The 20412-nt window shown below is 37.4% G+C and overlaps 1 protein-coding gene across 1 annotated transcript in view; it reads left to right on the plus strand.

Moving 5' to 3' along the window:
* LMCD1 (LIM and cysteine rich domains 1) overlaps positions 1 to 20412 on the plus strand; it is an 85157-nt gene that overhangs the window by 37668 nt on the left and 27077 nt on the right. The window contains exons 2-3 of the mRNA XM_070738274.1: positions 5316 to 5404; positions 14440 to 14695. Coding sequence (XP_070594375.1) covers positions 5316 to 5404; positions 14440 to 14695 — 345 coding nt within the window. The remainder of the gene's footprint in view (positions 1 to 5315; positions 5405 to 14439; positions 14696 to 20412) is intronic.

Genomic DNA, 20412 nt, shown 5'->3' on the forward strand with positions numbered 1-20412 from the left:
TAGACTTCAATGAGTATTTTTACATTGGCAGAGCTGGCAAAACTCAAAGGATAAGAATCCCAATTTCTTCTTTATTTGTCTTCTGAATTGTGTTTTCCCTGGGTCAAATTTATCTTTTCAGTTACTCCCTCATTTCCTTAAAGTTTGCCAACAACAATTCTGAGATTTCAGAACACAGTTTAGATATCTGTACTTCTGCACAGCAGGTTTTTATAAAACACTGTAAATGTAGACAAGGCCTTGTTTGCAAAGAGAATATTTGCCAGATAGCACTGACAGCAGGGCTTGATTTTAAATCCAGGTTTTGTAATATTTGCCAACTCCTTAAACCATCCTCTCTGCTGTATTTGGTGTGCAAGCATTCAATTAAGATAATATTTATCATCTGTGAAAAATTCATATTCTAGATAATAAGTAAGAACATGTTTGTGTCTATTGTAGTGAGTCCTAGACTATGTCCAAAGATATTTTTTCTTATCCAGTTGTCAAGACATATTTGATTCTTCATGATCCCATGGACCACAGCATGCTACCACCACCCCAATCTTCCACTATCTCCCAGAGCTTGTCGAAATCCAAATCTATTGTGTTGATGACACTATCAAAACATCCATCGCTTTTCCTTTTGCCTTCCACTTTTCCCAACAGAAGGGTCTTTTCTATTGAGTTCTCTCTTCTCATTTGATGTCCAAAGTATTTGAATTTCAGCTTCAATATCTCTGTTTCCAAAGATCAGTCAGTGTTGAGTTTCATTAGGATTGACTAATTTGATCTCCTTTCAGTCTTCTCCAAAACCACAATTCTAAAGTATGAATTATTTGCTGCTCAATCTTCCTCATGGTCCTACTCTTACAGCTGTACATTACTACTGGGGAAATCTTAGCTTTGTCAGCAGTCTCTGTTGTCAAAAAATATAGCAAATGAATATTTTCTATAAAGAACTGGTAGTAGTGTCTACCTATGTTGTACAAATGTTTCAGAAAAACCACGTCGAAGTGCCTCTGTGGTTTGGTGGTACTACAGTACTACAAGTTACTTCTGCTGATCACCGGCTGCCAGCAGTTTGGCAGATCGAATCTCAGTAGGCTAAAGGTTGACTCAGCCTTCCATCGTTCCAACGTCGATAAAATAAGGACCCTGATTGTTGGGGGCAATAGGCTTACTCTCTGTAAACCGCTTAGAGAGGGCTATAAAGCACTGTGAAGCAGTGTATAAGTCTAAATGCTTTTGCTATTGCTACTGCTACAGGTACAGTATTAAAAAGAATATATCAGTAGAATGAACCAGAATGAAGAATGAACCATAATCATGACCATAATCTAAAAGCAAAATAGGTTTGATCTTTAGTTTACCCAATATTTATCAATGATGTGACAAATGTTTAGGATTATTCATTGTAAGCAGGAAAACACAGAATCATAATGTTGGAAGGGACCTTAGAAATCTTCTAGTCCAACTCCCTATCCAGGCCAGGAATTTCAACCTATGCCAGACAAATAGTTTTCCTCACTTTGTGTGAAAACCTGCAATGGTGATGCACCCATGACTCCAGGAAGCTCCTCCACAATCTAATAAGCTCTTGTGATCAGGACATGTCTAGTTTAAAATGAGGAGGAATTTCCTGACCAAATCCTTGGAAAGGAACATGATTACTAGATTGACACTTACACTGAACTTTGTGTTTATTAACATTCCTGTGGACACTTGATTTTTATGTAATGATGGGAAATTAAAAATAAGAGAACATTCAGCTAAAGTTCATACAGTAATGAGAATTCCATTCAGCTCTGTTCTTCTGCCCAAGTGTCACCAAACTATATTATTTATTATATCCTGTGCTAAGCACATTGGGCTACAAGCATACTCCATAATTGTCAGTCCGCAGCTACAATCGCTGCATCCTTCCATTTAAGATTAATGGGGGTTTTTAGGTTGTAAGACAGCAATTGCTTTGCCTATTCAGCATTTCACATCTGCTTCTATTCCCCCATCTGTATCCAAGTTAGATGCTTGATAGATGCTTCTACCAAGATAGTTGAATTGTTCTACAGATGTTAAGGCCTGTCCTCCTAATGTTATCAGAGTATTGTCTTGAATAATGCCAACTTGCATCTGCAACTAGATTACTGCATTTGCTCTTTTTTTGTGCTTCATCAAAAGTACATACCATATTTTTTGGAGCATGAGCCGGGGTGGCACAGCAGGTAGAGTGCAGTACTGCAGGTCACTGAAGCTGACTGTAGATCTGAAGGTCAGCAGTTCAAATCTCATCACCGGCTCAAGGTTGACTCAGCCTTCCATCCTTCCGAGGTGGGTAAAATGAGGATCCGGATTGTGGGGGCAATAGGCTGGCTCTGTTAAAAAAGTGCTATTGCTAACATGTTGTAAGCCGCCCTGAGTCTAAGGAGAAGGGCAGCATAAAAATTGAATGAATGAATGAATGAATGAATGAATAAGACACGCCTTTATACCTCCTAAAAGAGGCTGAAAATTTGGGTGTGTCTTATATTCCAAATGTAGCTTTCTCGAAGCTTTTTTCCCAATTCCAATGAGGTGCCGACCATCTTTCCGAGTCTACGGAGTGGGGCGGCATACAAATCCAATAAATTATTTTATTATTATTATTATTATTATTATTATTATTATTATTATTATTATTATTACAGGATTTTTTCATTGCTACTCCCTCTTTTTTCCAGCCCTAAGTCTTTCCAGGCTTGTTTTCATTGCTACTCTCTCCGAAAAAGATTTTTTTCAGCTCTAACTAGGAGATAAAATAATGTCTCGAAGCTGACCAGACTAAAGTCACTAGACAGATAAATACCTGGTCGGTAGATTTTTCCCCCCTATTTCCTTCTCCAAAAACTAAAATGCGTCTTATACTCCAGTGCGTCTTATATTCAGAAAAATACAGTAAACCGTGTTATGCTAAGCCACAATGGATGAATTAGGCTACCAGTGACAAACTGTTGTTAAATAAGCCTTGGTTTAGCTCTATATGCAAAACCATTTATTTGTAAATCCTGGACTGCATCATTTGAGCGCAAAGTGAAAGGTCCGAAGAGTGATGATATACAAGCTATTTAGAACCATATGCCATTAAGATTCAGTCATCTAGTTTTTTAAAAGGAAAATTCAATAAAAATATTGGGGGGAAAAGATTCAAAAGCCATGCAGAAAATAATCTCCCTTGGAATTGTGGACATTGGCTGAGTCTCCATCACAATGAGCTTTTGTAATATCCGAATTGGGGTGGGTGGGTTTTGAGTATGCATGCTGACTGGTATATATATTGGCAATCTCTACAGAAATATAAATGCATAATACTTATTTTGCTGGTTTTCTTTAAAAAAAGAATAGATACAGCAAAAACTATAGGGAAAACCCCCCATTAAACTGGCACCTTTCTGGTTAGATCTTGAACAAGCAGAGTTACTTGCCATATCTGAAGATTTAATCTTTAAATTTTTGGCCCTACAAAAATTCCTTGGGCTAGGGAATAAGGTGATGAAAAGACTGATGATTATGGGATCTTTCCATGTTATCCTTTTCTCTACAGTGTTTCCTTTTGGTACAGCTTAACTTTTGGCTCTTCCCATACATTTTTGCCTTTCTTTGACTCCATTGTCATATTTAATCTGCAGAAAATGATCAAAGGCAAGAATGCCTTCCAATTTAGAGACAATAGTCAAAACACTTGGGCGAGGTAAACTCAAAGCAGCCTCTGTTCTTCAACAAGTTAAAATTAATTTCAACTCAAATTGCTTTTATTGATTTCTTTATAGGACAAATCACCTATCATCCCATCAACAAAAAATGGAACAGTGCTATAAAACTAATGTTTAGGACATGTTAAACAATTGGCAATCAGGGAGTGGATGTGAACACTTGATATTTCTCAATGAACACTTGTGGATCTGTTTCGAAATCTAAACATTACTACTTTTATAACTCAAAGTAATATAAATAATGGAGTGGATTTTGGATTTTCAATCACCTGTTTCAAACATTAAAAATGAAAACATTCCATAACCATTGATAGGACATTTAACCTTCGACTTTTGAGCTCTCTGTCTGCTTTTTTCCAGATGCAATTTTATAAAATGTATGGAATAGTACTGTAAGCTCGAGCATATCCCATGTTTTTGCTATTTTCAGATATAATTTATGAGAATAATTAAAGGAGGAGGTGAACATTTAGTAGATTTAGATTCATGGATATTTTCCATGAATTTCAAGAAATTTTGTTCTACAGCTACATTCATACATTTGTTTCATTCAAATGATATTTCAGGTAAAGATATATATCTTTTTGGCATATACAAGAATAAACAATAGAGAGAGAATTAATTCAGTTACTAGTACAACATCCCTTAGTCTAAACTTTTTTCAAAACCTTTATAAAGGTATAGGATGATTCTTGCATCTGGAACATGTTAATTTTGGGTTTAAGATGCAAGATAATGTAAACCCAGAAAGCCTAAAATGTATCTACTCTTGACCCAAAGCAGCTGTTTAGTTTTTGCTACATTTTAATAAATCCTTCTGTGTGCTCAGAATATATATGGCCCATTAAGAAAGACATTTTCTTACTGAAGAATGGAAAGTCTATTGAGTATCTCATAGTAAAAGTTCTACTTGGAAAGGGTGATGGAAAGGGTAAATCCACATGAAGCTGTCTCTCTTTAACCACAGTTGATGGCTTTATGGATAAACAGAGTATGCAAATCCACAACAATCCCCATTTCTAACTAAGAGTAACTGAAATTTTAAAATAAATTTATTTATTTATTTACTTACTTACTTACTTACTTACTTACTTACTTACTTACTTACTTACTTACTTACCTTACTTAAATTTATAAGCCGCCCTTCTCCAGTGGAGATCCGATTTTGTCAGATCATGGTTCATATTCATCAATAATCGTATCTCCTTGGGTTCAGACATCATGCATACGTATAGACATTCTATCCACCATGGTTAAGGAATTAAAAAGTGTAAAGATAAAGTGGTGCTCAAGTTACCATTAAGCAGCCAAAGCAGCAAAAATTGTTGTCCAGACTTACCCAGTAGGTTTCACGGAAGGAGAATATAGTCTTTGCAAAGGGTTTGAATTCATCATTTACAGAGAATTTTGAAATAAGACTAAGGGATGTGTATGGCCTAGTAGCAACAGTTTGTATACCTCTGATTAACTATGTTGAGTTAAACTGCCTCTTCACTGGATCTGTTACAGCTGCTTTTTCTCATTATGTTTTTAATGTTATATATTAATTGAATAAAAATAGATTTAACAAAATATTCTTCTCTTTAGGTCTCAATTACCCATCAACCATCAGGAAGAGGTGTGCCTTGTTCGAAATGCAGAGAAAAATGTGCTGGTTTTGAACCACATTCTTGGAGGTAAATATTTTACTATTTCTTTTGCTCTTATTTTCTGCTATCATTTACTTTGCATTCTTTTGGACAACTATTTTTTGTTTGGTTTTTTGCAAATGTTTTTTAATTGTTTACACGCTCCACACAAACATCAATACATATATCATAATATCTTATCAAGTATTGATATAGATTATATATTATTATCCAGTAAACAATAAACAAGCACAATAATCTTGCATCTACTGTTATGGGTAGCTCTAGTCCTCCAGCTCTATGACTAGGTTGTAACATTTAGGACCTCCTCTTTTCTAATGGTCCAGTTCTTCAACTCAGTCCTAGCTCTGAAGATGCTCTAGAGATTTCCCCTTAGCTTGTTTGGTTAGAATTGTTTATTGTGAAGAAAACTATCTGCTATTTAGTGAGGATTAGCTAGATTCTAATACATTGGATAAAGCTGTTAGAAACTCGATCAGCTGTTTGGTGGTGCTCTCCATGGTGGCAGATAGAGCGGAGAGCAGCTGCCCTCACTGCTTTGGTCATTGGACAAGGAGGAGGCTAGTTCTGGGCTCAGGGATAGCCTCATTGGACCCCGCTGACCAGGCTTCAATGCTGGTAGTCCAGCCATGCCTCCTTGGCTCTCTGCAGATGCAAATTGCAGCTTTGAGGTGGCGGTCAGCCATTTTGAATCGATCCATTGATCAGAAAAAAAGGGGTAATTTTACATTTCAAGCCTCTGGTGCCTGAGATCTTCTTGCCTGATTGTACTGGTCTTATTTATCTATCTATCTATCTATCTATCTATCTATCTATCTATCTATCTATCTATCTATCTATCATGCTTATAGGCTTTTGTTTTTTACTGTCTTAGTGAACTCTGGTGAGAGTCTGGCCAAGTTTCCCTTGGCTCCCTACCCTGGGCAGTTGGTAGCCTTGAGGAGCGACCATCTTTGTCAGTTGGTTTTGGTGCCAAACCTCATCTGCCAACTTCCCTCAGTTTTTCCCATGGGATTGCCTTGGCTTGATCGCAAGACTGAATAAAGGGACCATGCACTATCTTTATGTGGACCCTGATGCCACTTTCCCCCCGTGGTTTTCCCTATGGATCAAACTTGGAGGGGGTTGCCATCTGAGCCCAATCACTGGCTCCATTGTCCTGGTGGCCATTTTGAATTCTTTCCCTCTCATCTCATTGGGCCTACAGTGACTTTATAGAAAGAGCCTAGGGTCACCCCCTTGTTCATGTTCCTCTGTTCCTTATCACTGCGGCAGCGGCAATATCCATAAGACTGTCTGTCTTTTGCAATGGGGCCAATGCTCATAACCATCCACTCTGGTTACTCTCTCTGTATCAAGGTCATAAGCTGCAATAAGCCCTGGGAGTTTAAGATGCTGAGCCAGCAGTGGTGTTTGATAGCATGTCTGCCCATCATCTTCTGTCCACAATTGAAAACTCCAGCGCAGGACCAAATTGCTTAGAGAGGACACTTGGTTTCCTCAGTCTTCTGGCAGAGCTGGCAAGGCTTCGACCAAACCATGATCAGCCAGCTTAATGGCTGCTACTACCAAAATAAAAGTGAAGACCAAAGCAAAAAAGAAGGCATACAGGGCAGATGAAAAGGCTGCAAGACAGTGCCAGAGACCACGCCAAGAAAGCAGCCAAAGAATAGGGTCTGTCATCTGTTCAACCCTCGGCCAAACCAGGCAACCTCATCAGGCTGGGCCTACATAGCAGCACATGGACCTTTGCACTCTACTTGCCAGATCCTGATCTCCCTCTACAGGAAGCGACCAGGTTTCCACTCAAGTGAACGCATCCACCTAGCTGGTGGCTCAGCTTCAGGGCTCTCTCATAGAAAAGGGAGCAACTTTGGGGGTACATAGGTGAGCTCCGGAGGCATCTTTCATTCCGATGGTCACAGGACTTCATCGGGGAGGGGGTGTCTCTAGAGCAGGAGGTCCCTCCTTCCTCAGGCAGTGGATCATCTAGGCAGTAAGGATGGAGGTTTCCCAGGGTCTCCAACAGGCTCATCTGCTCCTGTGCCAGGGGCAGGCCTTAGGGGCCACGAGAGATTTTTGGGTTCCCCCAGGGAGGCCCCTTATCAACATCCCAACACCACCATCCAGTCCAAGCAGGATAAATCCTCCCTTTCAGAAGAGGAACTGCTGAAGGAGGGGCATCTATCTGACTGTAACATTGAGTTCTCAGATAGACAGGAGTTCAAGGGCCTCTATAATCTGGCTCTTTTTAAGTCCCTTCTTTTAAAGGCCTGCGGTGTGACTACTTAAGGAGTCTACCCAGTTGGACTCACTGTCTGAAGTGGCTGAAAAGGAAGATTATCTAATCATGGAAGAGGCTTTGGAACAAACGCAAAATATGGCATGTTATAATGCCATTAAGAACACATTAATCCCATGTCTACAGTTCAAATCATACATACCCACATTCAAATCTAATGCATTTCATTTCCATTAAGTCAAAAACTAGAGAGGTTTACTGGATCCACATTAACAATAAGTGATAAGTACAATCTCTAACTTTTAAAAAATACTATTATAAGCAGTGTAGACAGTATGTGTATAAAAATATCTTTATTATCAATCACTGAAATAGAATAAAGCAGCCTCTATTCAAGATGCAGATTTGCATTGAAATTTTCTTTCACTTTTACCATTCAGGTAATGGAAAGAAACTTCTACGCTGTAGAACAGACTGAAAGTAGTATAGTTTCCTCCCCACCACCTTCACTCTAGATCAATGTAGCAGGGCTACAAAACTGCATTGTGACCTTTGTCAATTTTCCAGATCAGTAGTATTTTGCTGCTAATTTTTCATTCACTGCATTTGAGTTGTTACATTTTTTGTTAAAAGGCCAGCTTATATACAGTAATTGTGTATGTCTGACTTCTGGCATTTTCAAAAGTGGGTAGAAGCTCAGATAATTCTGTCAATGGATGCCAGGCTTTTAGTAGTGATGTCATCTTTATATAAATGTCACATTCCCTGAAGCCTTCGCTCCCACGGGAATAATTTAGAAATATTCTAGTGGCTTGGTTGAATACAAATATTTGAACGTTTTGGCTATATTGATTCACTTTGCATTATGTGAATGCTGTTGGGCATGTTATGATTTAAATTTGCTTTGGTTTCAATGGAAAAAAATATTCTTGGAAGAGTTATCCAAAATACGCATAAATGCACAGTACCATTCCTACCTATATTTTAATCTTACATAATCAGCAATGGGATTTCTTTCACAATAATGGCATCTTTGTAGCTTCTAAGAACTCTTCGAATAATCCTTCCTCTGCATTTTATCGTCATGATCTCTATTAACATATTGTTCTTGCTAAATGCCAGTTTCCTCCTACTTTTCATCCAGATTACTATGTTCTGAGCACACGTTTCTGCCTCAGACTAAAATAAAATGGAAGGCTCTACCTCCTCTCTATTTGAATACTTCCTCAAGATTTCTAGTAATGCTTGCCCTGGATTTTATGTCTCCTTTTTAAGACTTACCAGATCCTTTTTCTTATTTTCTCTATATGTGAGTTATGTAATAATTCTTGTATTTCAACTTCCAGGTTTATTTCAAACATTTCAAAAATGAATTTAGAGATCATTTGAAGAAAGAAGAAGAAAGATTACAAAATTGGTTTATTTGATCAAGGTTAAAATAATGAATTGGTATTTCCAGGGGTTTTTTTTTAAAGGGACTATTTGGAAATAAATAAATTGGGGGGGGTTATCTTTAAACAGAAATGGAAATACAAATATTAAATATTAAAGGAAAGATTCAAATTGAGTGTGAATCTTTTTTGTGTGTAGTTTTTCTGTATTACGTATAATTACTTTTATCTTTCTAATGTAATTTTTAATAAAATTATTGGGGGGAAAACATTTTCATTCAAATTGAATCATGATTGTTTTTCAGTGAGAGTTATTTGGATAAAGATTCCTCCAGATTTCAGTTGTACCAACAAGAAATCATGAAAAAATAACACCCTAAAATTTGGATTTATTCCATGTGAGCCCATCATTGAAAAAATATGAGCTTCATTTCATATTAAATTATTCCCATTCTGTGGATGAGATTAAAATATGGTTTCAGTAAAGCTTCTAAGGAAACTAAAATCTAGATTAGAGTCATTGGACATGTTGATTTCATTTGCAGCTAGCTATACTGCCAATATATTATTCTTCCCATAGCAAAACACATGTTCCGCAGTACCAATATTATGGTTATAATGAACCCAAAATAATTTTTAATGATATTAACATCTGTTAATCAAATGAACTACCAGGTAGAAACTCTAAAAAGTAATGCTCTTTTCTTTATGAGTTTGCAAAAGATACAAAACATAGACTGTGTGGATCTCAGTTTTCTGTAAATTTGCAGCTGCTTAAAATATTTTCATCTCAGACACTTTATTTTGAGATAATCATAGCTCAGAGTAGAACATAATGTTCAGCATCCAGATTTTGAGTCAGCCCTTCTTTCTAAAAGAGTTTTGTCTTTCTGTTTATTAATCTAATTTATCGGCCACCCATCTTTTGATAGGGTATCTCTGGTGCAGTCCATAATTATTATGATGTATATGATAATTGTATATGATAATTAGCATTGCAAATAACTCTGACCTAGACTTGAGATAGAATAGCTCTTTGAATTAATAGCTTTGTAAATATTTGGGGGCATAGTCTGTGGTCTACAACTAGCTTTTCTGAAGAGCCATAGTACACAAAACAAACTAAAGCAGACAAATAGCCATTCCATTCTAAATCATATTCATTCATTCATTCAATTCATATATCCAGCTGCCCATCTCCTCTGGGGAATGAACATTATTTAAAGGAAAGGTTAATATAGTTACAATCATAAAGAAATACAGCAATCAGTAACACAATCAGGAAACCGTTATTTCAGATTAGCCTAATTACAGGACTATCTTTTTCACATAAAATCAACCCATGGCCTCTCTGGGATGTACTTCAAATCCATAGTTCATGCAAGCTTAGTGGAATAGTGGTCAGAAGTGATGATTTTCTATGGTGGCCCACACCTGTGGAGTAGCTTCAACCCTAAAATTAGATCATCACCATCATTACTGATTTTCAGACAATGGTTAAGACTAAAGTCTTAACCCTTCATTGTTCATAGTTGTAAACACTGGGAACACATGCTGATTTAGTAGTACAGTATATAAAATAAATTAGCAAATTAAGTATTCTCTGGATAAGTGTTTCTCAATTTCAGTGACTTTTGTGTAGAACTTCTATGAGATATGTGTTCATTTCAGTTACCAGAATTCCCCGAGCTAGTCTATTTAGCTTCCAAATTCAAACAAAAATCAGCCAGATGCTGCCACTTGCTATAAAATATTTAAATGGATGTTCTCAAATTAGCCTTGTCTGTATTGTGATATAGATCTAAATCTAGAACTATTTAGAGCTGTGCCATCAATCCATACCTTAACAGTTCCATCATTTCCTTATTTACACAGAGAACTAATAAAATGTTTGATAATAATAATCGTTCATGTAATCTGAAATTGAGATAAAGTATTAATGAATGAAATCTTTGTTCTTTTAGAAGCATAGCAATAGCACTTAGACTTATATACCATTTTACAGTGCTTCACAGCCTTCTCTAAGTTCTTTACAGGGTCAGCATATTGCCTCCAACAATTTGGATCCTCAATTTACCAATCTCAGAAGGATGGAAGGCTCAGTCAGCCTTAAGCCTGATAAGATTTGAATTGCAAATTGCAATCAGCCGGTGGTCAGCAGAAGTAGCCTGCGGCACTGCACTCTAACTATTGCACCACCATGGTGCGTAGACATCACATTGCTCCTTTATGGAGCATTAGCCATCTCTGACACTAAAAAATCATGTTGAAAAAAGCAGATTTAATTATTTAAGAAATAAAATACATGAAGAATTCAAGCGTTGGGGCTTAACTTATATAAATTAAATGAGATTTATGTTTTAATTAATGCTTCTTGTTTTTCTCATTCCCTAGCTGGCATCCCATCACATATTATTTTCCACACTGCACAATATTTTGTATTGTTTGACTGTATATATATATATATATTTCTTACCAGGACTAGTCTGATCAAGATTTGTCAGACATTTTCTTTGAAATTTGAGCTTTGATCCAAGCAATCTTTTGCAGCTGGTGGCTATATTAAAAAACCCTGATTTCTGAGAACTACAGAGGGTGTGTCAGTGAAATGCAAAGATGAAATTTAATTTGGGGGTGGGTGGTTAATGGAAGTGTGTGATGAACCTAGCAGAGTATACATACTTTATTTCTTTCAATGAAAAAAATCAGTGCTGAATTACTGTGTTTTGCCTCCAAATTTTTAGCTGTGACCCAGAGTGACCTTCCATATTTTAGAACATAAAACAGCATCAAGTATTTTTCTTTGGTTTTATTTGGGATTTGCTATTAATCTGTTAGGATTTGGATATTTTGCGCTTACAATTGAAAGATATAAATTCTGACAACTTGAGTAAATACATTTTTGCCAGGTATTCTTCTAAGCCAAAAGAGATCCTGGAAATAGCTCTACCTTATTACTGGGGCAATCCTTTGTAGCCAGTTTTAGGAATTAGGAATAGTGCCTTACTGTGGCAGCTGCAGAAAACAAAAATACATATCCCGTTGCATTATAATGAATATAATTTTGTCCCTTTCTATCCTATTCTATTCTCACATTTCTATTCTTATCCTATTTCTCACATTTCCATTTTGGATGAGGAACCAATTTGTACAATGGCATTTGTGAAATGACACTGAAATTATTTATTGGTCTTCAACAGTGTTTTCCCAAAAATCTCTGTATACTATTTTTACCTCATAAATGAAATGTAATCACTCCGACTTGATGTACTTTGGAAGGGCGCAGGAAAACAGAAATCCAAAAAAAGAGAAGTTCTTGCACTTCTTTTGTAATACTAGAACTCATTCTGCATTGTGGTTTGGCAAATATATATATGGGGCTTAAGTGAAGTGTCCACATAGGGAACATTTCAGTATTAAAATGCTGTAATGAAACTAGTGGCTTTTAGGAATACAGTGATACCTCGTCTTACAAACGCCTCGTCATACAAACTTTTCGAGATACAAATCTGGGGTTTAAGATTTTTTTGCCTCTTCTTACAAACTATTTTCATCTTACAAACCCACCGCCACTGCTGGGATGCCCCACCTCCAGACTTCTGTTGCCACCGAAGCACCCGTTTTTGTGCTGCTGGGATTCTCCTTAGGCTCCCCTCCATGGGAAACCCCACCTCCGGACTTCCGTGTTTTTGTGATGCTGCAGGGGAATCCCAGCAGGGGAATCCCAGCAGCGCAAAAATGGGCACTTCGCTGGCAACAGAAATCTGGAGGTGGGGTTTCCCAGCGAGGAGAGCCTCAGTGAAATTGCAGCATCGCAAAAACACAGAAGTCTGGAGGTGGGATTTCCCATGGAGGGGAGCCTCAGGGAAATCCCAGCAGTGCGAAAACAGACGCTTCAGCTTGCAAAAGGGGTGAATTTTGGGCTTGCACGCATTAATCGCTTTTCCATTGATTCCTATGGGAAACATTGTTTCGTCTTACAAACTTTTCACCTTAAGAACCTCGTCCCGGAACCAATTAAGTTTGTAAGACAAGGTATCACTGTACATATATTCCTATTGTTCTACCGGGCTCTCTGGTATGAGCCTCCCAAAAATTCAAGGGTACAAATTTCAGACACACACATGTTTGAAAATTCAGAACAATCGTCTTTATCGCAAAATTCAAAAGAAAACAAAGCACCCTTTTTGTATTGCAAAGAGCACTCGTCCCAAAACAACCTTGTAGGCTGTACAATTCCCTTAATCAGTCCTTAAGTACTTAGCTAGCAACTGTGAAGAAACGTCACAGCCCTTCTTCCAATGAAGTGAGACACACACACTTTGCTCTGCTTTGGTTTCAAAGACGTGAAAAATCAACAAAGTCCGGAAAACAGCAAGGCACGATCCTGAAGAACTGCGATCAGATAATCTTTCACAACGGCCAAACCCACACGCTGCTATTTGTATCAGCAGCTCTAATTACTGGAGCCCAACCCAAACACAGGTGGCCTCTCTTATCTCCTGTAATATGTCAAGAGACCTCAATTGGTCTCTTCTACGCATAACACTGTGCCTGCGTGGGTCCAAGACTTCCACATCCGAATCGACTGAAGATAATGGAGATTGACTTCCTGGGTTGTGTGCCAAGCCCCCCCTCTTCCAAGTCACTCTCATCTTCTTTTTCGTCTGAGGAAACTGCACTACCTGACTCTGTCGGCAATAAAATAGGCCTATGATATGTTGAAGTTTCCCCTGCATCCACCTCCACTATATATGTATAAAGCCACTAGTTTCATTACAGCATTTTAATACTGAAATGTTCACTATGTGGACACTTCACTTAAGCCTCATTTGCCTTTATCAATGTTAGCTAAAAGCATAGGCCTCTGTGTAGGCTGATGTTTATAACCTTACCAATTTTAAGATGTGTGGACTTCATCTCCCAGAATTTCATAGCTGGTGTGCTCTGTTATAGCCATTAAGACTGCAAAAAGGGTCCATTGACACCAATCTGTTTTTACAATTGGAAACACAACAAAAAACTCCCCCATTTTGTTTATTTAATTAGACTGCTGCAAAATTCTGCATTTCCATATTGCCTGTGTGCCAGTGAGTAATTAATACAGATACTGAAGTTAAATCACTTGAATGTTTTCCATTATGTAAATCTCAGAGCTTCAGTCATTGAAGGCTTTTCATCCAAGGTTTTGACAGGGTGGCTTTTTATAGTCTTATGTTCTACACCATTGCAAATTCTGTTAATCCTCGGTACAGATTTTTCTCTCTGGATAGCATTTGACCAAAAAGATCTTTTGTTATGTGTCATAATCCATTTTGATTTATATCCTTGGCTGTTTATTCTAAGGTTCACCCTTGAGCCACCAAAAGAGCACATACCTATGAGGGCCCAAGCGTATATCAAAATATGACCTCATTTGTCTTCCACAGGAAAATATGCAAGTCATGCAAATGCAGCCAGGAAGATCACAGCCTGAGCTCTGATGCAGAAGATGATCGGAAAATTGGCCGCTTGCTTGCTGATTCAAAATATTCTTCACTTACTGCTCGGGTAAAAGGAGGCGATGGAATCCGCATCTATAAAAGGAACCGCATGATTATCACTAATCCCATAGTATCTCGGAAAGATCCCACTTTTGACACCATTACATATGAATGGGCTCCCCCTGGATTGACTCAGAAACTGGTAAGAAAATGTACCCAAGAGCGGGAAGAGAATGTGATGCCTTTTCAGATAGAGTAACGCGGTGATAGCAAAACTTTTTTTCCCCTCCTGGTGCCAAAAGGCCGTATGCAATAGCATATGCATGGGTACCTGCCCACACCCATAATGCAATTCTCTTCTCCACATATGTGCACACAACTCCCCCTGCGCATGTGCACAAGGCTTACTGAAGCCTCCGGTGTCTGTGGATGGCAAAAAATGGATTCCAGTTGATTTCCGGCCTTTCGGTGGGCGGGCGAGAGGTTGTTTTTGCCTTCCCCAAACTTCAGGAAAATCAGTATGATTGGTAAAGTTTCATTCACATGACATCCTTAACCAACTAAACCAAAGGTTAATTGAATGCCTAGCAGCTACATTCAGGCTGTATGCTAAACCTTACTTCTCTTTGTTCTTGGTTCCTTTTGCTTGGAATGTTAAGTGAATCCAGCTTGATTCATTAAGATCCAGTATTTTATACAAGCCTAGGAATTGGGTTAATTCAATAACCAAGCTAAACGTGTTGTGCAAACATAGTCATTTTGGAAGAAATGTGATATTTAGTATCATATAATTAGGACTTTTCAAAGACCCAAATATGTTTGCATTGAAATTGAATAGTTTTTCCAAAGGAATGCATTATTTAAAAATCACTAAAACCAAGTAAAGCCAAACATATTTGAGTGTGGTAAATATCTCTATTCTTTGGGAAAGCTGCTTTAGACAGTAAAATAAACTTACAGTAAAATAAACTTGTTATTGAAGAATAAAGTTAAAAATTAAAAAAAGTAAAAATAGTTGGCAACATAGTTTTGCAAAGAAAAATGATTAATGTAGATTGTTCACCTATTTGAAAAAACACCAGTTAATCTGTATTCTCTGTTTAGTAGCAGAGATTTTATTTATATGAAAACTTGAGTCCGTGGTGTCCTATGCTTCAGTCATCCAAATACAAACACTAAAAGGTACAAAAACTCTTTTTTATCCATTTTCACACAAATAGGTTTAACCATAGATTTTAAGATCTGATCCTTGTGTTGATGCAAATTAAGTCTGAACTTGCTCTTGCTCTTTCTAAAGTCTGCTTAAGGAACTGAAAGGGGGATTATATTACACACCATATTGTGCTGACTAGATTAAATAACTAAAATGGTAGTACTTGGCTTCTATTATTACAACACCCATTATGCTCACAGTAAGCAGCAATAAGCTGGCAGAAACCTACTGCAGTGATATCAAGTAACCAGTGCCTTGTAATTTGTAGAACAAAGAAAATGCTTAGTGTTGTGTTTATAGTCTGTAAATTAAACAGAACAGTGCAAGCCTGGTCACCTTTATGCTCATTTCAATGGAGAATTAAACACACAAAATGGAAATTATGCTAAGGCTGATAACTTTTCTCCCAATTACTATTATTATTATTATTAAGGTGCAATACCAGCCATTTTAGCTATATTTACTAAATCCCAAAGCCTTTTTCCATATTTCTCTAAAATGTTGTACACCATCTTTACATTAAATTGACCACTATAAGAAGAGACTCGTGGCTGATTCTTGTTTCCTACAAGGGGAAGCTGGTACACCCAGCTGAATATTATTTCAAAGCTATTGGGCCATTCAGTAATCCTAATCTTGACCTTAAACTAAAGTGACCAGATTTTTACATTGCTAAAGCGGGACACCATTGATGGTGATGGGGCTCAGTAATGGGTTGCCACAGCCAGATCCCCTCACTTGAGGCCTACTCTGAGCTGGGAGACACAGGAAGTACAACCCCCCCCCCAGGATGACCCCAAGACACTTCACCATTTCATTCTGCCGTCACCATAGAGGGGAGAGAGAGAGGGGGAGGGGGAGGGAGGAAGGAAGAAAATCAGGACATTTTTGAAATAGTGCAGGACGCAGGACAGATTATTAAAAAGTGTGACTGTCCCGCAGAAAGCAGGACGTCTGGCCACCTTACCTTAAACCAGTAAACTGAGTTTATCATCTTGGCAGCATGTAACAATAGAACAACTACTGACTATATTCTCTTAGAAATCATTAATGTGTGAACCATGGTATATATTAGGTGGGGTTTCCTACTAACCGCTGCTAGTGGTGCACTCTGCATGCAGCTCTGGGTGACCGGCGGACGCACACAGCTCCTCAAAACCCACCTCTGCCGTCAGGCATGGGGAAACTAAGATAATCTTTCCCCCTAGGCTTCTACAATTTATACATGGTATGTTTGTATGCATGATTGGTTTTATAACAAAGGTTTTTAGCTGTTGTAGTATTGGATTTTTACATTCTGTTTTTGTCACTGTTGTTAGCTGCCCCGAGTCCACGGAGAGGGGCAGCATACAAATCCAATTAATAATAATAATAATAATAATAATAATAATAATAATAATAATAATAATAATAATGCGCAGCACCATTTTTGCTACCGGAATTATGGCCCGTAGCAGTAGCAACCTGCCACTGGTATGCATGCATCCTAAACTTAAATGAGAACTATATTAAACAGCTGCGTTAAACAATACAAAAAGTGAAGTCTAAAATTCAGATTTAGCAAACTACACGAATTGGACAAGTTTAACTGTATTTTAGATTTCAAAATATCCTTTCTTAAAGGATAAGGAGAAACGGGGTCTTAACTTCCTTGGGTTTTTAAGACAGCTGTGTCTTTTATGAGTCTCATTTGAAAGAATAATGTGATTTGGAACTATCTCCGAGACTGCCTTCTGCCGCACCAATCCCAGCGACCAGTGAGGTCCCACAGAGTTGGCCTCTTTAGGGTCCCGTCGACCAAACAATGTTGGCTGGCAGGACCTAGGGCGGCCCCTGTGGGAGCCCCAACCCTCTGGAATCAGCTCCCCCCAGAGATTCGCATTGCCCCCACCCTCCTCGCCTTCAGAAAGAGCTTAGAAACTCATCTTTGCCCCCAGGCTTGGGACTTTTAGATCTTCCCCCTGATTAATGAATGTTTAAGTATGAGTGTTGAATGATTGGTTTGATAGGTTTTACTTTCTTTTAATTGAATTTAATTGTTGTCTTTAATGTAGTATTAATTGGATTTATATTATTGTTCTGCTTTTGTATATGCTGTGAGCCGCTCCGAGTCTTCGGAGAGGGGCAGCATACAAATCCAAACAAACAAACAAACAAACAAACAAATAAATAAATCAAACAAACTAAAGTTTGATATTTTGTTTAATCGCCTATTTGGTAGAGTGACCTCTACCTCTTGTAAATTAGCAAATTAGCCTATTGCAAACCTCCATTCTCTTATATACTCCTCCAAAGTCTCCTCATTGCTTGATACTCCTTCAAATGTGAGTGGCAAAAAAATTGGCCCATGAACTGATAGAATCCTTCCTTTCCATTGTGATGAATGAAAGTAAAATGTGTGTTATAAAAAAAAAGAAACCTCCAATTTCCCATTAAGAACATCAGGGCATAAGATGTGATTGCTCATTTATCATAGTTTCTGTGTCTAGTAGATTGCCCTGCCATTTATTGAAAGCATTACCTACCTTTTTGACTTTCTTCATTAATCATTGAAATGACTTTAAGAAAAACTGTTCCAACTGATTATTAAATTTATCATTTTATGTTGAAGTCACACAATGGTAAAAATCATGTGTCTTCTGTTACAGTGCTTTTAAAATTTGGAAGTTAACCTAGGGTGGAGTTTTATAGACTTCTTTAGACTTAAGTTTTTAATCACTGCTCTTCTGTCATGTAATTTGTTCATAGATCAATTTGATGTCGGGGACACAATACTTACCCATGACCAGTTTTCTTATGTGGGTAATGTCAAGGGGCCATAGTATCAATTGTACAAAGATGGTGATCACTAAACAACACCTTATATAAGAAAGATAATTCTAGAGTTGCTTTGAATGACCTTATAAAATTACAGTTCATTTCTACTCTGCATGTTCATTGTCACTTGAAAGGAATGATACTGGGATTCTTGAGATACCTGTCAGCCTCTGGTAGCATGTCCTCATCCTGAGTATTTCCACTGCACTTGGGGGGAGGTGGGACGATGGGATTGCACTGTGACATTAGTCCAAGATTCAAGTAATATAATTCAGGGACTCTATGCTACATGAAATAGTTGAAATATTATGGATATTAAGTCATTCAACAATAGAATATTCAAAATTGTCCTACTTCCTAGTTAATGCTATTGATAGTACTCACACCACAGGTCATGAAACTACACTGTATGTACAATGTTGATACAAAGCAACAGAAAACAGTTCTTTCTGCCTGGGACTAATGTTCTTAAATGCTCATATATTTATTTATGGACATCTGATTTAAATAGAATAGTGGTAATACAATTGGCGATAACAAGGAAATTTAATGTAAGACTTCAGCTTTGTTATCTACTTGAAATATCGACTGGCATAATTCTTGTGTGCATCTTCAGATCTGATTATATTTGTTTCCTAAAAAGTGTAAAGGCTTGTATCTGATTCAGAATAAAATTAAAAAGCAAAAAAAAGATGTCCAGCACAAAAACTAATCTGTTCACATTAATGAGGACCATATCATTTAGCAACAAAGGCTTCCTTTTGGATTTAAAATTAGAGAATTTAGAATTCATTGGAAAATGATCTATATGTACTATTGGAACCATCATTTTTCAAAATGCTACATTGACTACTACAGAATGCTAAAGCAGCATTACAGATCTATTATTCAATTAAAGCTTCATTCTCTTCCTTCTTTCTGGTAGCAAGCAAATGGTTTCCCCCCCAAAAAAATCTTATAGGTTGCTGCCTTTATATTTCTCTGTGTTCTCCTATCCATTTACTAACAAGACCTTAGTTTTCATTCTTCATTACCAAGCCTAAATTCAACCTCTCACATTTCTGTTCAGTTGGAACAGAATATTCCCAGTAGCTAATGGAATAACTTTTTAAAGAATTTATTTGTTTATTTGTTTGTTTGTCAAACATGTACAAGATAGCAGGCATGTGTATAAACATAAACGAAGTAAATACAGATAAATGAGGACAGTAGGACAGGGACAGTAGACACACTGGTGCGTTTATGCATGCCCCTTACAGACCACATAGGAATGGGGTAAGGTTGGCAGTAGACTGTTTAAGGTTAAAGTTTTAGGGGTTTGGGGAAGAAACCACAAAGCCAGGTAGAAAATTCCAGGCATTGATCACTCTGTTGCTGAATCATGTATTCTGCAGTCGAATTTGAAGCAGTTTACATTAAGTTTGCATCTATTGTGTGCTCGTGTATTGTGGTTGAAGCTAAAGTAGTCATTGACAATTAGGACCTTATGGCAGATAATTTTTGAACTACATTTAGATCGGTTCTAAGGTGGCATAGTTCTACCTGTAAGTTGACTAATTGTCTCATGTTTATTATAAACATTGTTATCATATCTTTCTGCCCTTATAATGGTAGGTAAATTATTGAATAGATTGATTTTCATGTGAGTGAACTTCAACGATCAAGTAACACTGCAGTTATATTAATTGTTGAAACTTTTTATTCTCAAAATGTTGATTTACATTAGCTATTGGTAATATTTCATAAGAAAGCAACATACAGTTGTCTTGATTCTTAATAGTGATCTCGAAGCCCAGAAGGATAGGACGCTTTTCTTTTTAGTCTTTTTGTAAGAAACACCTGTGATCTCCCAGATGGAAGAATTGAAATAAAGTTGCTAGGCGTTTCTC

This window comes from Erythrolamprus reginae, chromosome 2, assembly GCF_031021105.1.
Source record: "Erythrolamprus reginae isolate rEryReg1 chromosome 2, rEryReg1.hap1, whole genome shotgun sequence".
Classification (NCBI taxonomy): Eukaryota; Metazoa; Chordata; class Lepidosauria; order Squamata; family Dipsadidae; genus Erythrolamprus; species Erythrolamprus reginae.